The sequence below is a fragment of the Phasianus colchicus genome, chromosome 37 (assembly GCF_987193195.1).
Source record: "Phasianus colchicus chromosome 37, bPhaCol1.hap1.1, whole genome shotgun sequence".
NCBI lineage: Eukaryota > Metazoa > Chordata > Aves > Galliformes > Phasianidae > Phasianus > Phasianus colchicus.
Genome location: NC_143472.1, coordinates 1,223,113 through 1,241,980, shown reverse-complemented (window position 1 = coordinate 1,241,980; position 18,868 = coordinate 1,223,113). Strand labels below are relative to the sequence as shown.

At 61.6% G+C, this 18,868-nt stretch overlaps 1 protein-coding gene across 3 annotated transcripts in view; it reads left to right on the top strand.

Moving 5' to 3' along the window:
• The window catches only part of ZFPL1 (zinc finger protein like 1), a 44,686-nt gene that overhangs the window by 9,861 nt on the left and 15,957 nt on the right, over positions 1 to 18,868 (top strand). For all 3 annotated transcript variants that reach the window (XM_090129614.1, XM_090129612.1, XM_090129613.1), the window contains exons 3-5: positions 3,165 to 3,276; positions 14,793 to 14,986; positions 16,487 to 16,547. In XM_090129614.1, the coding sequence (XP_089985740.1) occupies positions 3,165 to 3,276; positions 14,793 to 14,986; positions 16,487 to 16,547 (367 nt within the window). The remainder of the gene's footprint in view (positions 1 to 3,164; positions 3,277 to 14,792; positions 14,987 to 16,486; positions 16,548 to 18,868) is intronic.

The window sequence follows — 18,868 nt, the reverse complement described above, 5'->3', positions numbered from 1 at the left end:
GGGTGGTTATGGGGTGGTTATACTGTGGTTATGGGGGTCAGTGGGGCGGTTATGGGGCGGTTGTGGGGTCTGTGGGGTGGTTATGGGGTCTGTGGGGCAGCTATGGGGAGGTTATGGGGTCTGTGGGGCTGTTATGGGGCGGCTGTGGGGCGGCTGTGGGGTGACTATGGGGTCTGTGGGGCGGTTATGGGGCGCCTGTGGGGGGGTTATGGGGCAGTTATGGGGTCTGTGGGGCAGTTATGGGGTGATTATGGGGCGGTTATGTGGGGCTGCCCCATAAGTGCCTCCCCCCCCCCATTGCAGTGCGTGGTTCTGTCCTACCTCCCCCCTCCCGCCCCCTAAGTGTGGGGCAGCCCCTCCTCCCCCCTCCCTCCCCCCCTAAGTGTGGGGCAGCGCCCCCTCCCCCCTCCTCACCCCATAAGTGTGGGGCAGCGCCCCCTCCTCCCTCCCGCCCCATAAGTGTGGGGCAGCCCCATAAGTGTGGGGCAGACCCCCTCCCCCCTCCTGCCCCCTAAGTGTGGGGCAGCCCCCTAAGCTCCCCCCATTGCAGTGCGTGGTTCAGTCCTACCTGCCCCCTCCTCACCCCATAAGTGTGGGGCAGCCCCCCCTCCCCCCTCCTCACCCCATAAGTGTGGGGCAGACCCCCCATCTCCTCCTGCCCCCTAAGTGTGGGGCAGCCCCCCCTCCCTCCCCCCTCCCGCCCCCCTCCCGCCCCCTAAGTGTGGGGCAGCCCCCCCTCCTGCCCCATAAGTGTGGGGCAGCCCCCTAAGCGCCCCCCGTTGCAGTGCGTGGTTCAGTCCTACCTGCCCCCTCCTCACCCCATAAGTGTGGGGCAGGCCCCCCATCTCCTTCTGCCCCCTAAGTGTGGGGCAGCCCCCTAAGTGTGGGGCAGCCCCCCTCCTGCCCCCTAAGTGTGGGGCAGCCCCCCCTCCTCACCCCATAAGTGTGGGGCAGGCCCCCCATCTCCTCCTGCCCCATAAGTGTGGGGCAGCCCCCCTTCTCCCTCCCGCCCCCTAAGTGTGGGGCAGCCCCCTAAGCTCCCCCCGTTGCAGTGCGTGGTTCAGTCCTACCTGCCCCCTCCTCACCCCATAAGTGTGGGGCAGGCCCGCCATCTCCTTCTGCCCCCTAAGTGTGGGGCAGCCCCCTAAGTGTGGGGCAGCCCCCCTCCTCACCCCATAAGTGTGGGGCAGGCCCCCCATCTCCTCCTGCCCCATAAGTGTGGGGCAGCCCCCCTTCTCCCTCCCGCCCCCTAAGTGTGGGGCAGCCCCCTAAGCCCCCCCCGTTGCAGTGCGTGGTTCAGTCCTACCTGCCCCACATCTATGGGACCCGTCACCCCTCTTCCCCCTCCTGCCCCCTAAGTGTGGGGCAGACCCCCCTCCTGCCCCCTAAGTGTGGGGCAGCCCCCCCTCCTGCCCCATAAGTGTGGGGCAGCCCCCTAAGCGCTCCCCGTTGCAGTGCGTGGTTCAGTCCTACCTGCCCCCTCCTCACCCCCTAAGTGTGGGGCAGCCCCCCTCCCCCCTCCCTCCCCATAGGTGTGGGGCAGCCCCCTAAGCTCCCCCCGTTGCTGTGCGTGGTTCAGTCCCCCCTCCCCCCTCCTCACCCCATAAGTGTGGGGCAGCCCCCCATCTCCTCCTGCCCCCTAAGTGTGGGGCAGCCCCCTAAGTGTGGGGCAGCCCCCCTCCTCACCCCCTAAGTGTGGGGCAGCCCCATAAGTGTGGGGCAGCCCCCCCTCCCCCCTCCCTCCTCCCTCCCTCCCCCCATAAGTGTGGGGCAGCCCCCCCATCTCCTCCCGCCCCATAAGTGTGGGGCAGCCCCCTAAGCTCCCCCCATTGCAGTGCGTGGTTCAGTCCTACCTGCCCCCTCCTCACCCCATAAGTGTGGGGCAGCCCCCACATCTCCTCCTGCCCCCTAAGTGTGGGGCAGCCCCCTAAGCGCCCCCCGTTGCAGTGCGTGGTTCAGTCCTACCTGCCCCCTCCTCACCCCATAAGTGTGGGGCAGCCCCCACATCTCCTCCCGCCCCATAAGTGTGGGGCAGACCCCCCATCTCCTCCCGCCCCCTAAGTGTGGGGCAGCCCCCCCTCCCTCCCCCCTCCCGCCCCCTAAGTGTGGGGCAGCCCCCTATGTGTGGGGCAGCCCCCTAAGCTCCCCCCGTTGCAGTGCGTGGTTCAGTCCTAACTGCCCCCTCCTCACCCCATAAGTGTGGGGCAGCCCCATAAGTGTGGGGCAGCCCCCCCTCCCCCCTCCCGCCCCCTAAGTGTGGGGCAGCCCCCTAAGCGCCCCCCGTTGCAGTGCGTGGTTCAGTCCTACCTGCCCCCTCCTCACCCCATAAGTGTGGGGCAGCCCCCCCATCTCCTCCCGCCCCATAAGTGTGGGGCAAACCCCCCATCTCCTCCTGCCCCATAAGTGTGGGGCAGCCCCCCTTCTCCCTCCCGCCCCCTAAGTGTGGGGCAGCCCCCTAAGCCCCCCCCGTTGCAGTGCATGGTTCAGTCCTACCTGCCCCACATCTATGGGACCCGTCACCCCTCTTCCCCCTCCTGCCCCCTAAGTGTGGGGCAGACCCCCCTCCTGCCCCCTAAGTGTGGGGCAGCCCCCCCTCCTGCCCCATAAGTGTGGGGCAGCCCCCTAAGCGCTCCCCGTTGCAGTGCGTGGTTCAGTCCCCCCTCCCCCCTCCTCACCCCCTAAGTGTGGGGCAGCCCCCCATCTCCTCCTGCCCCCTAAGTGTGGGGCAGCCCCCCCCTTCCCCCCCTCCCGCCCCCTAAGTGTGGGGCAGCCCCCTAAGTGTGGGGCAGCCCCCCCTCCCCCCTCCTCACCCCCTAAGTGTGGGGCAGCCCCCCCTCCCCCCTCCCGCCCCCTAAGTGTGGGGCAGCCCCCCTTCCCCCCTCCCTCCCCATAGGTGTGGGGCCGCCCCCTAAGTGTGGGGCAGCCCCCTAAGCGCCCCCCGTTGCAGTGCGTGGTTCAGTCCCCCCTCCCCCCTCCCGCCCCCTAAGTGTGGGGCAGCCCCCCTTCCCCCCTCCCTCCCCATAGGTGTGGGGCCGCCCCCTAAGTGTGGGGCAGCCCCATAAGTGTGGGGCAGCCCCCCATCTCCTCCTGCCCCCTAAGTGTGGGGCAGCCCCCCCTCCTGCCCCCTAAGTGTGGGGCAGCCCCCTAAGCGCCCCCCGTTGCAGTGCGTGGTTCAGTCCTACCTGCGCTGGCTGCAGGACAGCGACTACGAGCCCAGCTGCCCCCTGTGCCACCAGGCGCTGGCGGGGGGCGACACCGTCCGTCTCGTCTGCTACGGTGAGGGGGGGGGGGCGTGGGGGGGGGGCGTGGGGGGGGATTTGGGGGGGTTTGGGGGGAAATGGGGGGAAATGGGGGGATGTGGGGGGGTTTGGGGGCAAATGGGGGGAATATGGGGGGGATATAGGGGGGATTTGGGGGGGATGTGGGGGGAAATGGGGGGGATGTGGGGGGGTGGGGGGGATTTTGGGGGAAATGGGGGGAGATGTGGGGAAATATGGGGGGGGTGGGGGGGTTTTGGGGGGGTTGGGGGGGATATGGGGGGTGGGGGGAGTGAAGGGGGTTGGGGGGGTTTGGGGGGGATATGGGGGGGATATGGGGGGGTTTTGGGGGGGGTTTGGGGGCAAATGGGGGGGATATGGGGGGATATAGGGGGGGTGGGGGGGTTTGGGGGGGATATGGGGGGGTTTTGGGGGTTATGGGGGGAAATGGGGGGGATGTGGGGGGGTGGGGGGGGATTTGGGGGGAAATGGGGGGGATGTGGGGGGGGATTTGGGGGGGGTTGGGGGCAAATGGGGGGGATATGGGGGGATATAGGGGGGGTGGGGGGTTTGGGGGGGATATGGGGGGGATATGGGGGGGTTTGTGGGGGGTTATGGGAGGAAATGGGGGGGGTTGGGGACAAATGGAGGGGATATGGGGGGGATGTGGGGGGGTGGGGGGGGATTTTGGGGGAAATGGGGGGGATGTGGGGGGGGATTTGGGGGGGGGTTGGGGGGGGTTTGGGGGGAAATGGGGGGGTGGGGGGGGAAATGGGGGGGATATGGGGGGAAATGGGGGGGTGGGGGGGGATTTGGGGGGGGTTGGGGGGTTATGGGGGGAAATGGGGGGGTGGGGGGGGTTGGGGAGGGTTTGGGGGGGGATTTGGGGGGAAATGGGGGGAATGTGGGGGGGGATTTGGGGGGATATGGGGGGAAATGGGGGGGTTTTGGGGGGATATGGGGGGGATATGGGGGGTGGGAGGGGATTTGGGGGAGTTTGGGGGGGATATGGAGGGGTTATGGGGGGATATGGGGGTAAATGGGGGGGGTGGGGGGATTTGGGGGGTTTTGGGGGGGTTTTTGGGGGGGGGGTTTGGGGGGAAATGGGGGGAGATATGGGAGGGTGGGGGGGATTTGGGGTGATTTTGGGGGGTTTGGGGGGGATATGGGGGGGATATGGGGGGGTTTTGGGGGGGTTGGGGGCAAATGGGGGGGATATGGGGGGATATAGGGGGGGTGGGGGGGTTTTGGGGGGGATATGGGGGGGTTTTGGGGGGTTATGGGGGGAAATGGGGGGGATGTGGGGGGGTTTGGGGGGGGATTTGGGGGGAAATGGGGGGGATGTGGGGGGGGATTTGGGGGGGGTTTGGGGGGAAATGGGGGGGATATGGGGGGAAATGGGGGGGTGGGGGGGGATTTGGGGGGGGTTGGGGGGTTATGGGGGGAAATGGGGGGGTGGGGGGGGTTGGGGAGGGTTTGGGGGGGATTTGGGGGGAAATGGGGGGAATGTGGGGGGGGATATGGGGGGAAATGGGGGGGATGTGGGGGGGGATTTGGGGGGATATGGGGGGAAATGGGGGGGTTTTGGGGGGATATGGGGGGGATATGGGGGGTGGGAGGGGATTTGGGGGAGTTTGGGGGGGATATGGAGGGGTTATGGGGGGATATGGGGGTAAATGGGGGGGGTGGGGGGATTTGGGGGGTTTTGGGGGGGTTTTTGGGGGGGGGGTTTGGGGGGAAATGGGGGGAGATATGGGAGGGTGGGGGGGATTTGGGGTGATTTTGGGGGGTTTGGGGGGGATATGGGGGGGATTTGGGGGGGGTTTGGGGGCAAATGGGGGGGATATGGGGGGATATAGGGGGGGTGGGGGGGGTATGGGGGGATATGGGGGGGTTATGGGGGGAAATGGGGGGATTTGGGGTGATTTTGGGGGGTTTGGGGAGGGTTTTGGGGGGGATTTGGGGGGAAATATGGGGGGATGTGGGGGGGGGATTTGGGGGGGTTGGGGGGGATATGGGGGGTGGGGGGAGTGAGGGGGGTTGGGGGGGTTATGGGGGGAAATGGGGGGGATGTGGGGGGGGGATTTGGGGGGGTTTGGGGGGATATGGGGGGAAATGGGGGGGATATGGGGGGGTGGGGGTGTTTTGGGGGGGGTTGGGGGGAAATGGGGGGGTTTTGGGGGGATATGGGGGGAAATGGGGGGGATGTGGGGGGGATTTGGGGGGGCTTTGGGGGGATATGGGCGTAAATGGGGGGGGTGGGGGGGATTTGTGGGGATTTGGGGGGGATTTGGGGTTTTTTTGGGGGGGTTTGGGGGGGTTATGGGGGCAAATGGGGGGGTTTGGGGGGGATATGGGGGGGATATGGGGGGTGGGAGGGGATTTGGGGGGGTTTAGGGGGGATATGGGGGGGGTTATGGGGGGATATGAGGGTAAATGGGGGGGTGGGGGGGTTTGGGGGGGGGTTTGGGGGGGATATGGGGGGGATATGGGGGGGTGGGGGGGGAAATGGGGGGAATATGGGGGGTTTTGGGGGGGGCTTTGGGGGGGTTGGGGGGGTATGGGGGGGTTATGGGGGGAAATGGGGGCATTTGGGGTGATTTTGGGGGGTTTGGGGGGGAAATGGGGGGGATATGGGGGGGATATAGGGGGGTGGGGGGCGGTTTGGGGGCAAATGGGGGCGATATGGGGGATATAGGGGGGGTGGGGGGGGTTGGGGGGGATATGCGGGGGTTTTGGGGCTTATGGGGGGGTTATGGGGGAAATGGGGGGGATATGGGGGGGTTATGGGGGGATATGGGGGGAAATGGGGGGGATGTGGGGGGATTTGGGGGGGTTTGGAGGGGCTATGGGGGGAAATGGGGGGGATATGGGGGGGATATAAGGGGGTGGGGGGGGTTTGGGGGAAATGGGGGGGATGTGGGGGGGGATTTGGGGGGGTTTTTTGGGGGAAATGGGGGGAGATATGGGAGGGATATTGGGGGGGTAGGGGGGGAAATGGGGGGGCATATGGGGGGGATGTGGGGGGGAAATGGGGGGAATATGGGGGGGTGGGGGGGGGGTTGGGGGGGTTGGGGGGGTATGGGGGGATATGGGGGGGTGGGGGGGATTTGGGGGGGTTTGGGGGCAAATGGGGGGGATATGGGGGGATATAGGGGGGTGTGGGGGTTTGGGGGGGATATGGGGGGGTTTTGGGGGGTTATGGGGGAAATGGGGGGGATGTGGGGGGGCTTGGGGGGGTTATGGGGGGAAATGGGGGGGTTTGGGGGCAAATGGGGGGGATGTGGGGGGGGATTTGGGGGGATGTGGGGGCATAGGGGGGGTTTGGGGGGTTTTGGGGGGTTATGGGGGAAATGGGGGGGATGTGGGGGGGCTTGGGGGGGTTATGGGGGGAAATGGGGGGGTTTGGGGGCAAATGGGGGGGATGTGGGGGGGGATTTGGGGGGATGTGGGGGCATAGGGGGGGTTTGGGGGGTTTTGGGGGGTTATGGGGGAAATGGGGGGGATATGGGGGGGTGGGGGGGGTTTTGGGGGGGGTTGGGGGGTTATGGGGGGAAATGGGGGGGTTTTGGGGGGATATGGGGGGGATGTGGGGGGGGATTTGGAGGGGCTTTGGGGGGGATATGGGGGGGGTTATGGGGGGTTTGGGGGGAAATGGGGGGGGTGGGGGGGATTTGTGGGGGTTTGGGGGGGATTTGGGGTTTTTTTGGGGGGGGTTTGGGGGGGTTATGTGGGGAAATGGGGGGGTTTGGGGGGGATATGGGGGGGATATGGGGGGGTGGGAGGGGATTTGGGGGAGTTTGGGGGGGATATGGGGGGGGTTATGGGGGGATATGGGCGTAAATGGGGGGGTGGGGGGGTTTGGGGGGGGGTTTGGGGGGGGTTTGGGGGGATATGGGGGGGTGGGGGGGGAAATGGGGGGAATATGGGGGGTTTTGGGGGGGGTTTTGGGGGGGTTGGGGGGGTATGGGGGGGTTATGGGGGGAAATGGGGGGATTTGAGGTGATTTTGGGGGGTTTGGGGGGGAAATGGGGGGGATATGGGGGGGATATAGGGGGGTGGGGGGGGGTTTGGGGGGTTATGGGGGGAAATGGGGGGGATGTGGGGGGGTGGGGGGGGATTTGGGGGGAAATGGGGGGGATGTGGGGGGGGATTTGGGGGGGGTTTGGGGGGGGTTTGGGGGGAAATGGGGGGCTGGGGGGGGAAATGGGGGGATATGGGAGGAAATGGGGGGGTGGGGGGGGATTTGGGGGGGGTTGGGGGGTTATGGGGGGAAATGGGGGGGTGGGGGGGGGTTGGGGAGGGTTTGGGGGGGGATTTGGGGGGAATGTGGGGGGGGATATGGGGGGAAATGGGGGGGTTTTGGGGGGATATGGGGGGGATATGGGGGGTGGGAGGGGATTTGGGGGAGTTTGGGGGGGATATGGAGGGGTTATGGGGGGATATGGGGGTAAATGGGGGGGGTGGGGGGATTTGGGGGGTTTTGGGGGGGTTTTTGGGGGGGGGTTTGGGGGGAAATGGGGGGAGATATGGGAGGGTGGGGGGGATTTGGGGTGATTTTGGGGGGTTTGGGGGGGATATGGGGGGGTTTGGGGGCAAATGGGGGAGATATGGGGGGATATGGGGGGGTGGGGGGGTTTGGGGGGGATATGGGGGGGTTTTGGGGGTTATGGGGGGAAATGGGGGGGATGTGGGGGGGTTTGGGGGGGTTATGGGGGGAAATGGGGGGGTGGAGGGGCAAATGGGGGGGATGTGGGGGGGGATTTGGGGGGATTTTGAGGGGGATATGGGGGGGATGTGGGGGGGATGTGGGGGGAAATGGGGGGGATGTGGGGGGGGATTTGGGGGGGTTTGGAGGGGCTATGGGGGGAAATGGGGGGGATATGGGGGGGTTATGGGGGGAAATGGGGGGATTGAGGGGGGTTTGGCTGGTTATGGGGGGGGTGGGGGGGGATTTGGGGGGGGGTTGGGGGGGTTATGGGGGGGAAATGGGGGGGTTATGGGGGGTTATGGGGGGGTGGGGGGGATTTGGGGGGGGTTGGGGGGTTATGGGGGGAAATGGGGGGGTGGGGGGGGTTGGGGAGGGTTTGGGGGGGGATTTGGGGGGAAATGGGGGGAATGTGGGGGGGGATTTGGGGGGAAATGGGGGCGTTTTGGGGGGATATGGGGGGGATATGGGGGGTGGGAGGGGATTTGGGGGGGTTTGGGGGGGATATGGAGGGGTTATGGGGGGATATGGGGGTAAATGGGGGGGGTGGGGGGATTTGGGGGGTTTTGGGGGGGTTTTTGGGGGGGGGGTTTGGGGGGAAATGGGGGGAGATATGGGAGGGTGGGGGGGATTTGGGGTGATTTTGGGGGGTTTGGGGGGGATATGGGGGGGATTTGGGGGGGGTTTGGGGGCAAATGGGGGGGATATGGGGGGATATAGGAGGGTGGGGGGGGGTTGGGGGGGATATGGGGGGGTTTTGGGGGGTTATGGGGGAAATGGGGGGGATGTGGGGGGGTTTGGGGGGGGATTTGGGGGGAAATGGGGGGGATGTGGGGGGGGATTTGGGGGGGGTTTGGGGGGAAATGGGGGGCTGGGGGGGGAAATGGGGGGGATATGGGGGGAAATGGGGGGGTGGGGGGGGATTTGGGGGGGTTATGGGGGGAAATGGGGGGATTGAGGGGGGTTTGGCTGGTTATGGGGGGGTGGTTATGGGGGGATTTGGGGGGATATGGGAGCGATATGGGGGGAAATGGGGGGGTTATGGGGGGTTATGGGGGGGTGGGGGGGGATTTGGGGGGGATATGGGGGGGATATAGGGGGGTGGGGGGGGGATTTGGGGGGATTTTGAGGGGGATATGGGGGGGATGTGGGGGGGATGTGGGGGCGTGGGGGGGGTTTGGGGGGGGTTTTTGGGGGAAATGGGGGGAGATATGGGAGGGTGGGGGGGATTTGGGGTGATTTTGGGGGCTTTGGGGGGGATATGGGGGGGTTTTGGGGGGTTATGGGGGAAATGGGGGGGATGTGGGGGGGTGGGGGGGGATTTGGGGGGAAATGGGGGGGATGTGGGGGGGGATTTGGGGGGGGGTTGGGGGCAAATGGGGGGGATATGGGGGGATATGGGGGGGTGGGGGGTTTGGGGGGGATATGGGGGGGTGGGGGGGGGTTGGGGAGGGTTTGGGGGGGATTTGGGGGGAAATGGGGGGAATGTGGGGGGGGATTTGGGGGGATATGGGGGGAAATGGGGGGGTTTTGGGGGGATATGGGGGGGATATGGGGGGTGGGAGGGGATTTGGGGGAGTTTGGGGGGGATATGGAGGGGTTATGGGGGGATATGGGGGTAAATGGGGGGGGTGGGGGGGTTTGGGGGGGTTTGGGGGGGATATGGGGGGGATATGGGGGGGTGGGGGGGGAAATGGGGGGAATATAGGGGGGTGGGGGGGGTTTTGGGGGGAAATGGGGGGGATATTGGGGGAAATGGGGGGGTGGGGGGGATTTGGCGGAAAATTGGGGGCATGTGGGGGGGGTTTTGGGGGGGGGCGGGGATGTGGGGGGGTTTGGGGGGATATGGGGGGAAATGGGGGGGATGTGGGGGGGTTTGGGGGGGTTTGGGGGCAAATGGGGGGGATATGGGGGGAAATGGGGGGGAAGTGGGGGGGTGGGGGGATTTGGGGGGGGTTTTGGGGGGCAAATGGGGGGGATATGGGGGGGATTTGGGGGGGTGGGGGGCCATTTGGGGGGGTTTGGGGGTTATGGGGGGAAATGGGGGGGATGTGGGGGGTGGGGGGGGAAATGGGTTATGGGGGATATGGGGGGAGGTGGGGGGGGATTTGGGGGCGTTATGGGGGGATATGGGGGGAGGTGGGGGGCATGTGGGGGGGGTGGGAGGGGATTTGGGGGGGTTTGGGGGATATGGGGGGGTTATGGGGGGATATGGGGGGAAATGGGGGGGATGTGGGGGGGGGTTTGGGGGGATATGGGGGGGTTTTGGGGGGGTTTGGGGGCAAATGGGGGGGATATGGGAGGGTGGGGGGAATTGGGGTGATTTTGGGGGGGATATGGGGGGTATATGGGGGGGATATGGGGGGGTGGGGCGGCATTTGGGGGAGTTATGGGGGGATATGAGGGTTTATGGGGGGTGGGAGAGGATATAGGGGGGGTGGGGGGGATTTGGGGGGGTTATGGGGGGATATGGGGGGAGGTGGGGGGGATGTGGGGGGGTTTGGGGTGGTTATGGGGGGGATATGGGGGGGAAATGGGGGGAGATGTGGGGAAATAGGGGGGGGTGGGGGGGTTTTCGGGGGGTTTGGGGGGGATATGGGGGGTGGGGGGAGTGAGGGGGGTTGGGGGGGTTATGGGGGGAAATGGGGGGGATGTGGGGGGGTTTTGGGGGGGGTTTGGGGGCAAATGGGGGGGATATGGGGGGATATAGGGGGGGTGGGGGGGGTTTGGGGGGGATATGGGGGGGGATTTGGGGGGGTTTTTTGGGGGAAATGGGGGGAGATATGGGAGGGATATTGGGGGGGTAGGGGGGGAAATGGGGGGGATATGGGGGGGGATATGGGGGAGTTATGGGGGGGATGTGGGGGGGATGTGGGGGCGTGGGGGGGGTTTGGGGGGGTTTTTTGGGGGAAATGGGGGGAGATATGGGAGGGTGGGGGGGATTTGGGGTGATTTTGGGGGCTTTGGGGGGGATATGGGGGGAAATGGGGGGGATGTGGGGGGATTTGGGGGGGTTTGGAGGGGCTATGGGGGAAATGGGGGGGATATGGGGGGGATATAAGGGGGTGGGGGGGGTTTGGGGGCAAATGGGGGGGATATGGGGGAATATAGGGGGGGTGGGGGGGGTTGGGGGGAAATGGGGGGGATGTGGGGGGGGATTTGGGGGGGTTTGGGGGGAAATGGGGGGGATGTGGGGGGGGATTTGGGGGGGTTTGGGGGGAAATGGGGGGGATGTGGGGGGGGATTTGGGGGGGGTTTTGGGGGGAAATGGGGGGAGATATGGGAGGGATATTGGGGGGGTAGGGGGGGAAATGGGGGGGATATGGGGGGGGATATGGGGGAGTTATGGGGGGGATGTGGGGGCGTGGGGGGGGTTTGGGGGGTTTTTTGGGGGAAATGGGGGGAGATATGGGAGGGTGGGGGGGATTTGGGGTGATTTTGGGGGGTTTGGGGGGGATATGGGGGGAAATGGGGGGGTTTTGGGGGGGATATGGGGGGGTAGGGGGGTTTGTGTGGGGATATGGGGGGATGTGAGGGGGATATGGGGGGTGGGGGGGATTTGGGGGTGGAAATGGGGGGGATATGGGGGGGTGGGGCGGGATTTGGGGGGGTTATGGGGGGCTTTGGGGGGGTTATGGGGGGATATAGGGGGGGATATGGGGGGGTTTTGGGGGGCTTTGGGGGGGATATGGGGGGGTTATGGGGGGAAATGGGGGGGTGGGGGGGTTTTGGGGGCCTTTGGGGGGGATATGAGGGGGTTATGGGGGGTAAATGGGGGGGATATGGGGGGATTTGGGGGGTTTTGGGGGGGATATGGGGGGTGGGGCGGATTTGTGGGGGGATATGGGGGGTATATGGGGGGGTGGGGGGGGATTTGGGGGGAAATGGGGAGGATTTGGGGGGGATATGGCGGGGTGGGGGGGTTTGGGGAGGAAATGGGGGGGGATGTGGGGGGATGGAGGCGAGTGGGGGGGTGGGGGGGATTTGGGGAAAAATGGGAGGATTTGGGGGGGATTTGGGGGGCAAATGGGGGGGATATGGGGGGCATATGGGGGGGATATGGGGGGGAAATGGGGGGGTGGGGGGCATTTGGGGGCGTTTGGGGGGGATATGGGGGGATTTGGGGGGGGTTTGGGGGGGGTTATGGGGGGATATGGGGGGGTTATGGGGGGAAATGGGGGGATATGGGGGGCATATGGGGGGGTTTGGGATGATATGGGGGGGTGGGGGGGATTTGGGGGGGTTTGGAGGGGTTATGGGGGGATATGGGGGGAAATGGGGGGGATATGGGGGGGGTTTGGGGGGGTTATGGGGGTAAATGGGGGGGAAATGGGGGGATATGGGGGGTGGGGGGGATTTGGGGGGGTTTGGGGGGGATTGGGGGGATGTTGGGGGTATTGGGGGGGATATGTGGGGGTGGGGGGAGATTTGGGGGTTATGGGGGGATATGGGGGGGATTTGGGGGGATTTGGGGGGGATATGAGGGGGTGGGGGGGATTTGGGGGTTTTTTTTGGGGGGTTTGGGGGATTATGGGGGGAAATGGGGGGGTTTGGGGGGCATATGGGGGGGATATGGGGGTGGGAGGGGATTTGGGGGAGTTTGGGGGGGTTATGGGGGGATATGGGGGTAAATGGGGGGGGTGGGGGGGATTTGGGGGGATATGGGGGGATGGGGGGGATTTGGGGGGTTATGGGGGGGGGTTGGGGGGGTTTGGGGGGCTATTGGGGGGGATATGTGGGGGTGGGGGGAGATTTGGGGGTTATGGGGGGATTTGGGGGGAAATGGTGGCATATGGGGGGATTTGGGGGGGATATGGGGGGGTGGGGGGGATTTGGGGGTTTTTTTTGGGGGGTTTGGGGGATTATGGGGGGAAATGGGGGGGTTTGGGGGGCATATGGGGGGGATATGGGGGTGGGAGGGGATTTGGGGGAGTTTGGGGGGGTTATGGGGGGATATGGGGGTAAATGGGGGGGGTGGGGGGGATTTGGGGGGATATGGGGGGATGGGGGGGATTTGGGGGGTTATGGGGGGGGGTTGGGGGGGTTTGGGGGGCTATTGGGGGGGATATGTGGGGGTGGGGGGAGATTTGGGGGTTATGGGGGGATTTGGGGGGAAATGGTGGCATATGGGGGGATTTGGGGGGGATATGGGGGGGTGGGGGGGATTTGGGGGTTTTTTTTCGGGGGGTTGGGGGGGGTTATGGGGGGAAATGGGGGGGTTTTGGGGGGTTTGGGGAGGATTGGGAGGGTGGGGGGGGATTGGGGGGGTTTTTGGGGGGTTATGGGGGGGATTTAGAGGGATATGGGAGGGGATGGGGGGATATGGGGTGGTTTGGGGGCTCTATGGGGCCCTGGGTGCTCCGTGGGTTTTTATAGGGCACTATGGGTCCCCATGGGGCTCTATAGGTCTCCATAGGGCTTCTATAGGGCACTATGGTTCGCTGTGGGTCTCTATGGGGCACTATGGGTCTCTATGTGTCTCTATGGGGCACTATGGGTCTCTATGGGGCACTATGGGTCTCTATGGGTCTCTGTAGGTCCCTATGGGTCTCTATGGGTTTCTGTGGGTCCCTATGGGTCTCTATAGGTCCCTATGGGTCCCTATGGGTCCCTATAGGTCCCTATGGGTCCCTATGGGTCTCTATGGGTCTCTGTGGGTCCCTATGGGTCTCTGTGGGTCCCTATGGGTCTCTGTAGGTCCCTTTGGGTCTCTATAGGGCCCTATGGGTCTCTATAGGGCTCTATGTGTCACCGTGGGTCCCTATGGGTTTCTGTGGGTCCCTATGGGTCCCTATAGGTCCCTATGGGTCTCTGTAGGTCCCTATGGGTTTCTGTGGGTGCCTATGGGTCTCTATAGGTCCCTATGGGTCTCTTTGGGTTTCTGTGGGTCCCTATGGGTTTCTGTGGGTCCCTATGGGTCTCTATAGGGCCCTATGGGTCTCTGTGGGTTTCTATGGGTCTCTATAGGTCCCTATGGGTCTCTATGGGGCTCTGTGGGTCCCTATGGGTCTCTATAGGTCCCTATGGGGCGCAATAGGGCCCTATGTGTCACCGTGGGTCTCTATGGGTTTCTGTGGGTCCCTATGGGTCCCTATAGGTCCCTATGGGTCTCTGTAGGTCCCTATGGGTCTCTATGGGTTTCTGTGGGTGCCTATGGGTCTCTATAGGTCCCTATGGGGCTCTATGGGTCCCTATGGGTCTCTATAGGGCCCTATGTGTCACCGTGGGTCCCTATGGGGCTCTATAGGTCCCTATGGGTCCCTATGGGTCTCTATGGGTCCATATGGGTCTCTATAGGGCCCTATGGGTCTCTGTAGGTCCCTATGGGTCTCTATGGGTTTCTATAGGTCCCTATGGGGATCTATACGGCTCTATGTGTCTCTGTGGGTCCCTATGGGTCTCTGTGGGTCCCTATGGGTCTCTATAGTTCCCTATGGGTCTCTGTAGTTCCCTATGGGTCTCTGTAGGTCCCTATGGGTCTCTATGGGTTTCTATAGGTCCCTATAGGTCTCTATAGGTCCCTATGGGGCTCTATAGGTCCCTATGGGTTTCTGTATGTCCCTATGGGTCTCTATAGGTCCCTATGGGTCCCTAGGGGTCTCTATAGGTCCCTATGGGGCTCTATAGGGCTCTATGTGTCACTGTGGGTCTCTATGGGTCCCTATGGGGCTCTATAGGTCCCTATGGGGCTCTATAGGTCCCTATGGATCTCTGTAGGTCCCTATGGGGCTCTATAGGACCCTACGTGTCACCGTGTGTCTCTATGGGGCGCTGCGCCGCGCGCGTTGCAATTCCCCTCCCGCCCGCTAAGCGGCGCTGTCTCGCAGACGTGGTTCACTGGCGCTGCCTGTGCATCCGGTGCCGCTCTCTCCCGCCCCTCACCGCCCCCGCTGGTTTCCGGTGTCCGACCTGCGCGGCTCCGCTTTTCCCGCCTCCGGATACGCGCGGTCCCGTGGCGGACGCTCTCCGCTCCCGATTGGCTGCCGTCTCTTGGGCCCGCCCCGGCCTCGGCCTCCCATTGGTCAGTGACGACACCGCCCCCCCCTTCGCTCCGCCCACTTCTCTTAACCGCCCCCTCCCCTATTAATTATGCTGCCGTTAATGAGGCTCCCATTCATTATTTCCTCCATTGATTAACCCCTCCATTAATGGCTGTCTCCATTAATTAGCCCCTTCATTAATTCTCCCCCTATTAATTACCCCCCATTAATGATTCCTGTTATAATTATCCCCCATTAATTATCCCCCATTAATTATCCCCTATTAATTACCCCCCTATTAGTTGACCTCCGAATTAATTATCCCCCCATTAACGACTCACCCTGTAATTGCTCCCTCATTAATTACCTCATTAATTACCCCCCCCCATTAATTACTTCCTCTGTAATTACCCTCCCTATTATTTTCTTCCTCATTAATGAACGCGCTCATTAATGAACATAGTCATTAATGAAGTCAGTCGTTAATCAACTCAGCCATTAATGAATTCAGTCGTTAATCAACTCGGTCATTAATCAACTTAGTCGTTAATTAACTCTGTCATTAATCAACTCGGTCATTAATGAACTCAGCCATTAATGAATTCAGACATTAATCAACAGAGTCATTAATCAACTCGGCCATTAATCAAATCAGTCATTAATGAACTCAGTCATTAATGAACTCGGTCATTAATGAACTGGGTCGTTAATGAATTCAGTCATTAATGAATTCAGTCATTAATGAACTCGGCCATTAATGAATTCGGCCATTAATGAATTCAGCCATTAATCAACTCGGCCATTAATCAACTCGGCCATTAATCAACTCGGCCATTAATGAACTCAGCCATTAATGAACTCAGCCATTAATGAACTCAGTCATTAATCAACTCAGCCATTAATCAACTCAGCCATTAATCAATTCAGGCATTAATGAACTCGGTCATTAATGAACTCAGCCATTAATCAACTCAGCCATTAATGAACTCAGCCATTAACGAACTCACTCATTAATGAACTTGGTCACTGATCAACTCAGCCATTAATCAACTCGATCGCTAATCAACTCGGTCATTAATGAACTTGATCGCTAATCAACTCGGTCATTAATGAACTCGATCGCTAATCGACTCGGTCATTAATGAACTCGGTCATTAATCAACTCAGCCATTAATCAACTCGATCGCTAATCAACTCGGTCATTAATTAACTCGGTCATTAATGAACTCAGCCATTAATCAACTCAGCCATTAATGACCTCTGTCGCTAATGAACTGTGCCGCTAATGAACTCATTTGTTAATTACCGCCCGCCCAGCTGGAGGACGCCATTAATGAATTCAGTCATTAATGAATTCTGTCATTAATGAACTCGGCCATTAATGAATTCAGCCATTAATGAATTCAGCCATTAACGAACTCACTCATTAATCAACTCGGTCATTAATGAACTCAGCCATTAATCAACTCAGCCATTAATGACCTCTGTCGCTAATGAACTGTGCCGCTAATGAACTCATTTGTTAATTACCGCCCGCCCAGCTGGAGGACGCGGAGCCGGAACCCGAGGAGACGGACGGCAGCGAATGGGGGGGGGGCAGCGGTGAGCGGCCCCAAAAACCCCAAAAACCCCAAAGGGACCCCAAAAACCCCAAAAACCCCAAAGGGACCCCAAAGGGACCCCAAAAACCCCAAAGGGACCCCAAAAACCCAAAGGGACCCCAAAAACCCCAAAGGGACCCCAAAAACCCAAAGGGACCCCAAAAGGACCACAAAAACAGCAAAGGGACCCCAAAAACCCAAAGGGACCCCAAAAACCCCAAAGGGACCCCAAAAGGACCCCAAAAAACCCAAAGGGACCCCAAAAACCCCAAAGGGACCCCAAAAACCCAAAGGGACCCCAAAGGGACCCCAAAAACCCCAAATGACCCCAAAATCCCCAAAAGGACCCCAAAAGGACCCCAAAAACCCCAAAGGGACCCCAAAGGGACCCCAAAAACACCAAAGGGACCCCAAATGACCCCAAAAGGACCCCAAAGGGACCCCAAAACCCCAAAGGGACCCCAAAAACCCCAAAGGGACCGCAAATGACCCCAAAAGGACCCCAAAGGGACACCAAAACCCCAAAGGGACCCCAAAAAGACCCCAAAAACACCAAAGGGACCCCAAAGGGACCCCAAAAACCCAAAGGGACCCCAAAAACCCCAAAGGGACCCCAAATGACCCCAAAAGGACCCCAAAGGGACACCAAAACCCCAAAGGGACCCCAAAAACCCCAAAAGGACACCAAAGGGACCCCAAAAACCCCAAAGGAACCCCAAAAACCCAAAGGGACCCCAAAAACCCAAAGGGACCCCAAAGGGACCCCAAAAACCCAAAGGGACCCCAAAAGGATCCCAAAAATCCCAAAGGGACCCCAAATGACCCCAAAAGGACCCCAAAGGGACCCCAAAGGGACCCCAAAGGGACCCCAAAAACCCCAAATGACCCCAAAATCCCCAAAGGGACCCCAAAAACCCAAAGGGACCCCAAAAGGACCCCAAAAACCCCAAAGGGACCCCAAAGGGACCCCAAAAACCCAAAGGGACCCCAAAAGGATCCCAAAAACCCCAAAGGGACCCCAAATGACCCCAAAAGGACCCCAAAGGGACCCCAAAAACCCCAAAGGGACCCCAAAGGGACCCCAAAAACACCAAATGACCCCAAAAACACCAACGGGACCCGAAAGGCACCACAAAAACCCAAAGGGACCCCAAAAGGACGCCAAAGGGACCCCAAATGGACCCCAAAAACCCAAAGGGACCCCAAAGGGACCCCAAAAACACCAAAGGGACCCCAAAAGGACCCCAAAGGGACCCCAAAAACCTCAAATGACCCCAAAAACCCCAACGGGACCCCAAAGGGACCCCAAAAACCCCAAATGACGCCAAAATTCCCAAAGGGACCCCAAAAGGACCCCAAAGGGACCCCAAAAACCTCAAATGACCCCAAAAACCCCAACGGGACCCCAAAGGGACCCCAAAAACCCCAAAGGGACCCCAAAAACCCAAAGGGACCCCAAAAGGACCCCAAAAACACCAAAGGGATCCCAAAGGGACCCCAAAATCCCCAAATGTCCCCAAAAACACCAACGGGACCCCAAAGGCACCACAAAAACCCGAAGGGACCCCTAAAACCCAAGGGGACCCCAAAATCCTCAAAGGGACCCCAAAAACCCAAAGGGACCCCAAAGGGACCCCAAAAACCCAAAGGGACCCCAAAAAACCCAAAAGGACCCCAAAGGGACCCCATAAACACCAACGGGACCCCAAAGGGACCCCAAAAACCCCAAATGACCCCAGAATCCCCAAAGGGACCCCAAAAACCCCAAAGGGACCCCGAAAGGACCCCAAAAACCCCAAAAGGACCCCAAAAGGACCCCAAATGACCCCAAAAACACAAAACCCCAAAGGGACCCCAAAAACCCCAAAGTGACCCCAAATAGACCCCAAATGACCCCAAAAACACAAAACCCCATAGGGACCCCAAAGGGACCCCAAAAAACCCAAATGACCCCAAAAACCCCAAAAGGACCCCAAATGACCCCAAAAACACAAAAACCCCAAAAGGACCCCAAAAAGACCCCAAAAGGACCCCAAATGACCCCAAAAACACAAAACCCCAAAGGGACCCCAAAGGGACCCCAAAAAACCCAAATGACCCCAAAAAGACCCCAAAAGGACCCCAAATGACCCCAAAAACACAAAACCCCAAAGGGACCCCAAAGGGACCCCAAAAAACCCAAAGGGACCCCAAAAGGACCCCAAATGACCACAAAAAGACCCCCAAAACCCCAAAATGAACCCAAAGGGACCCCAAAAACCCAAAGGGACCCCAAAAGGACCCCAAATGACCCCAAAAACACAAAACCCCATAGGGACCCCA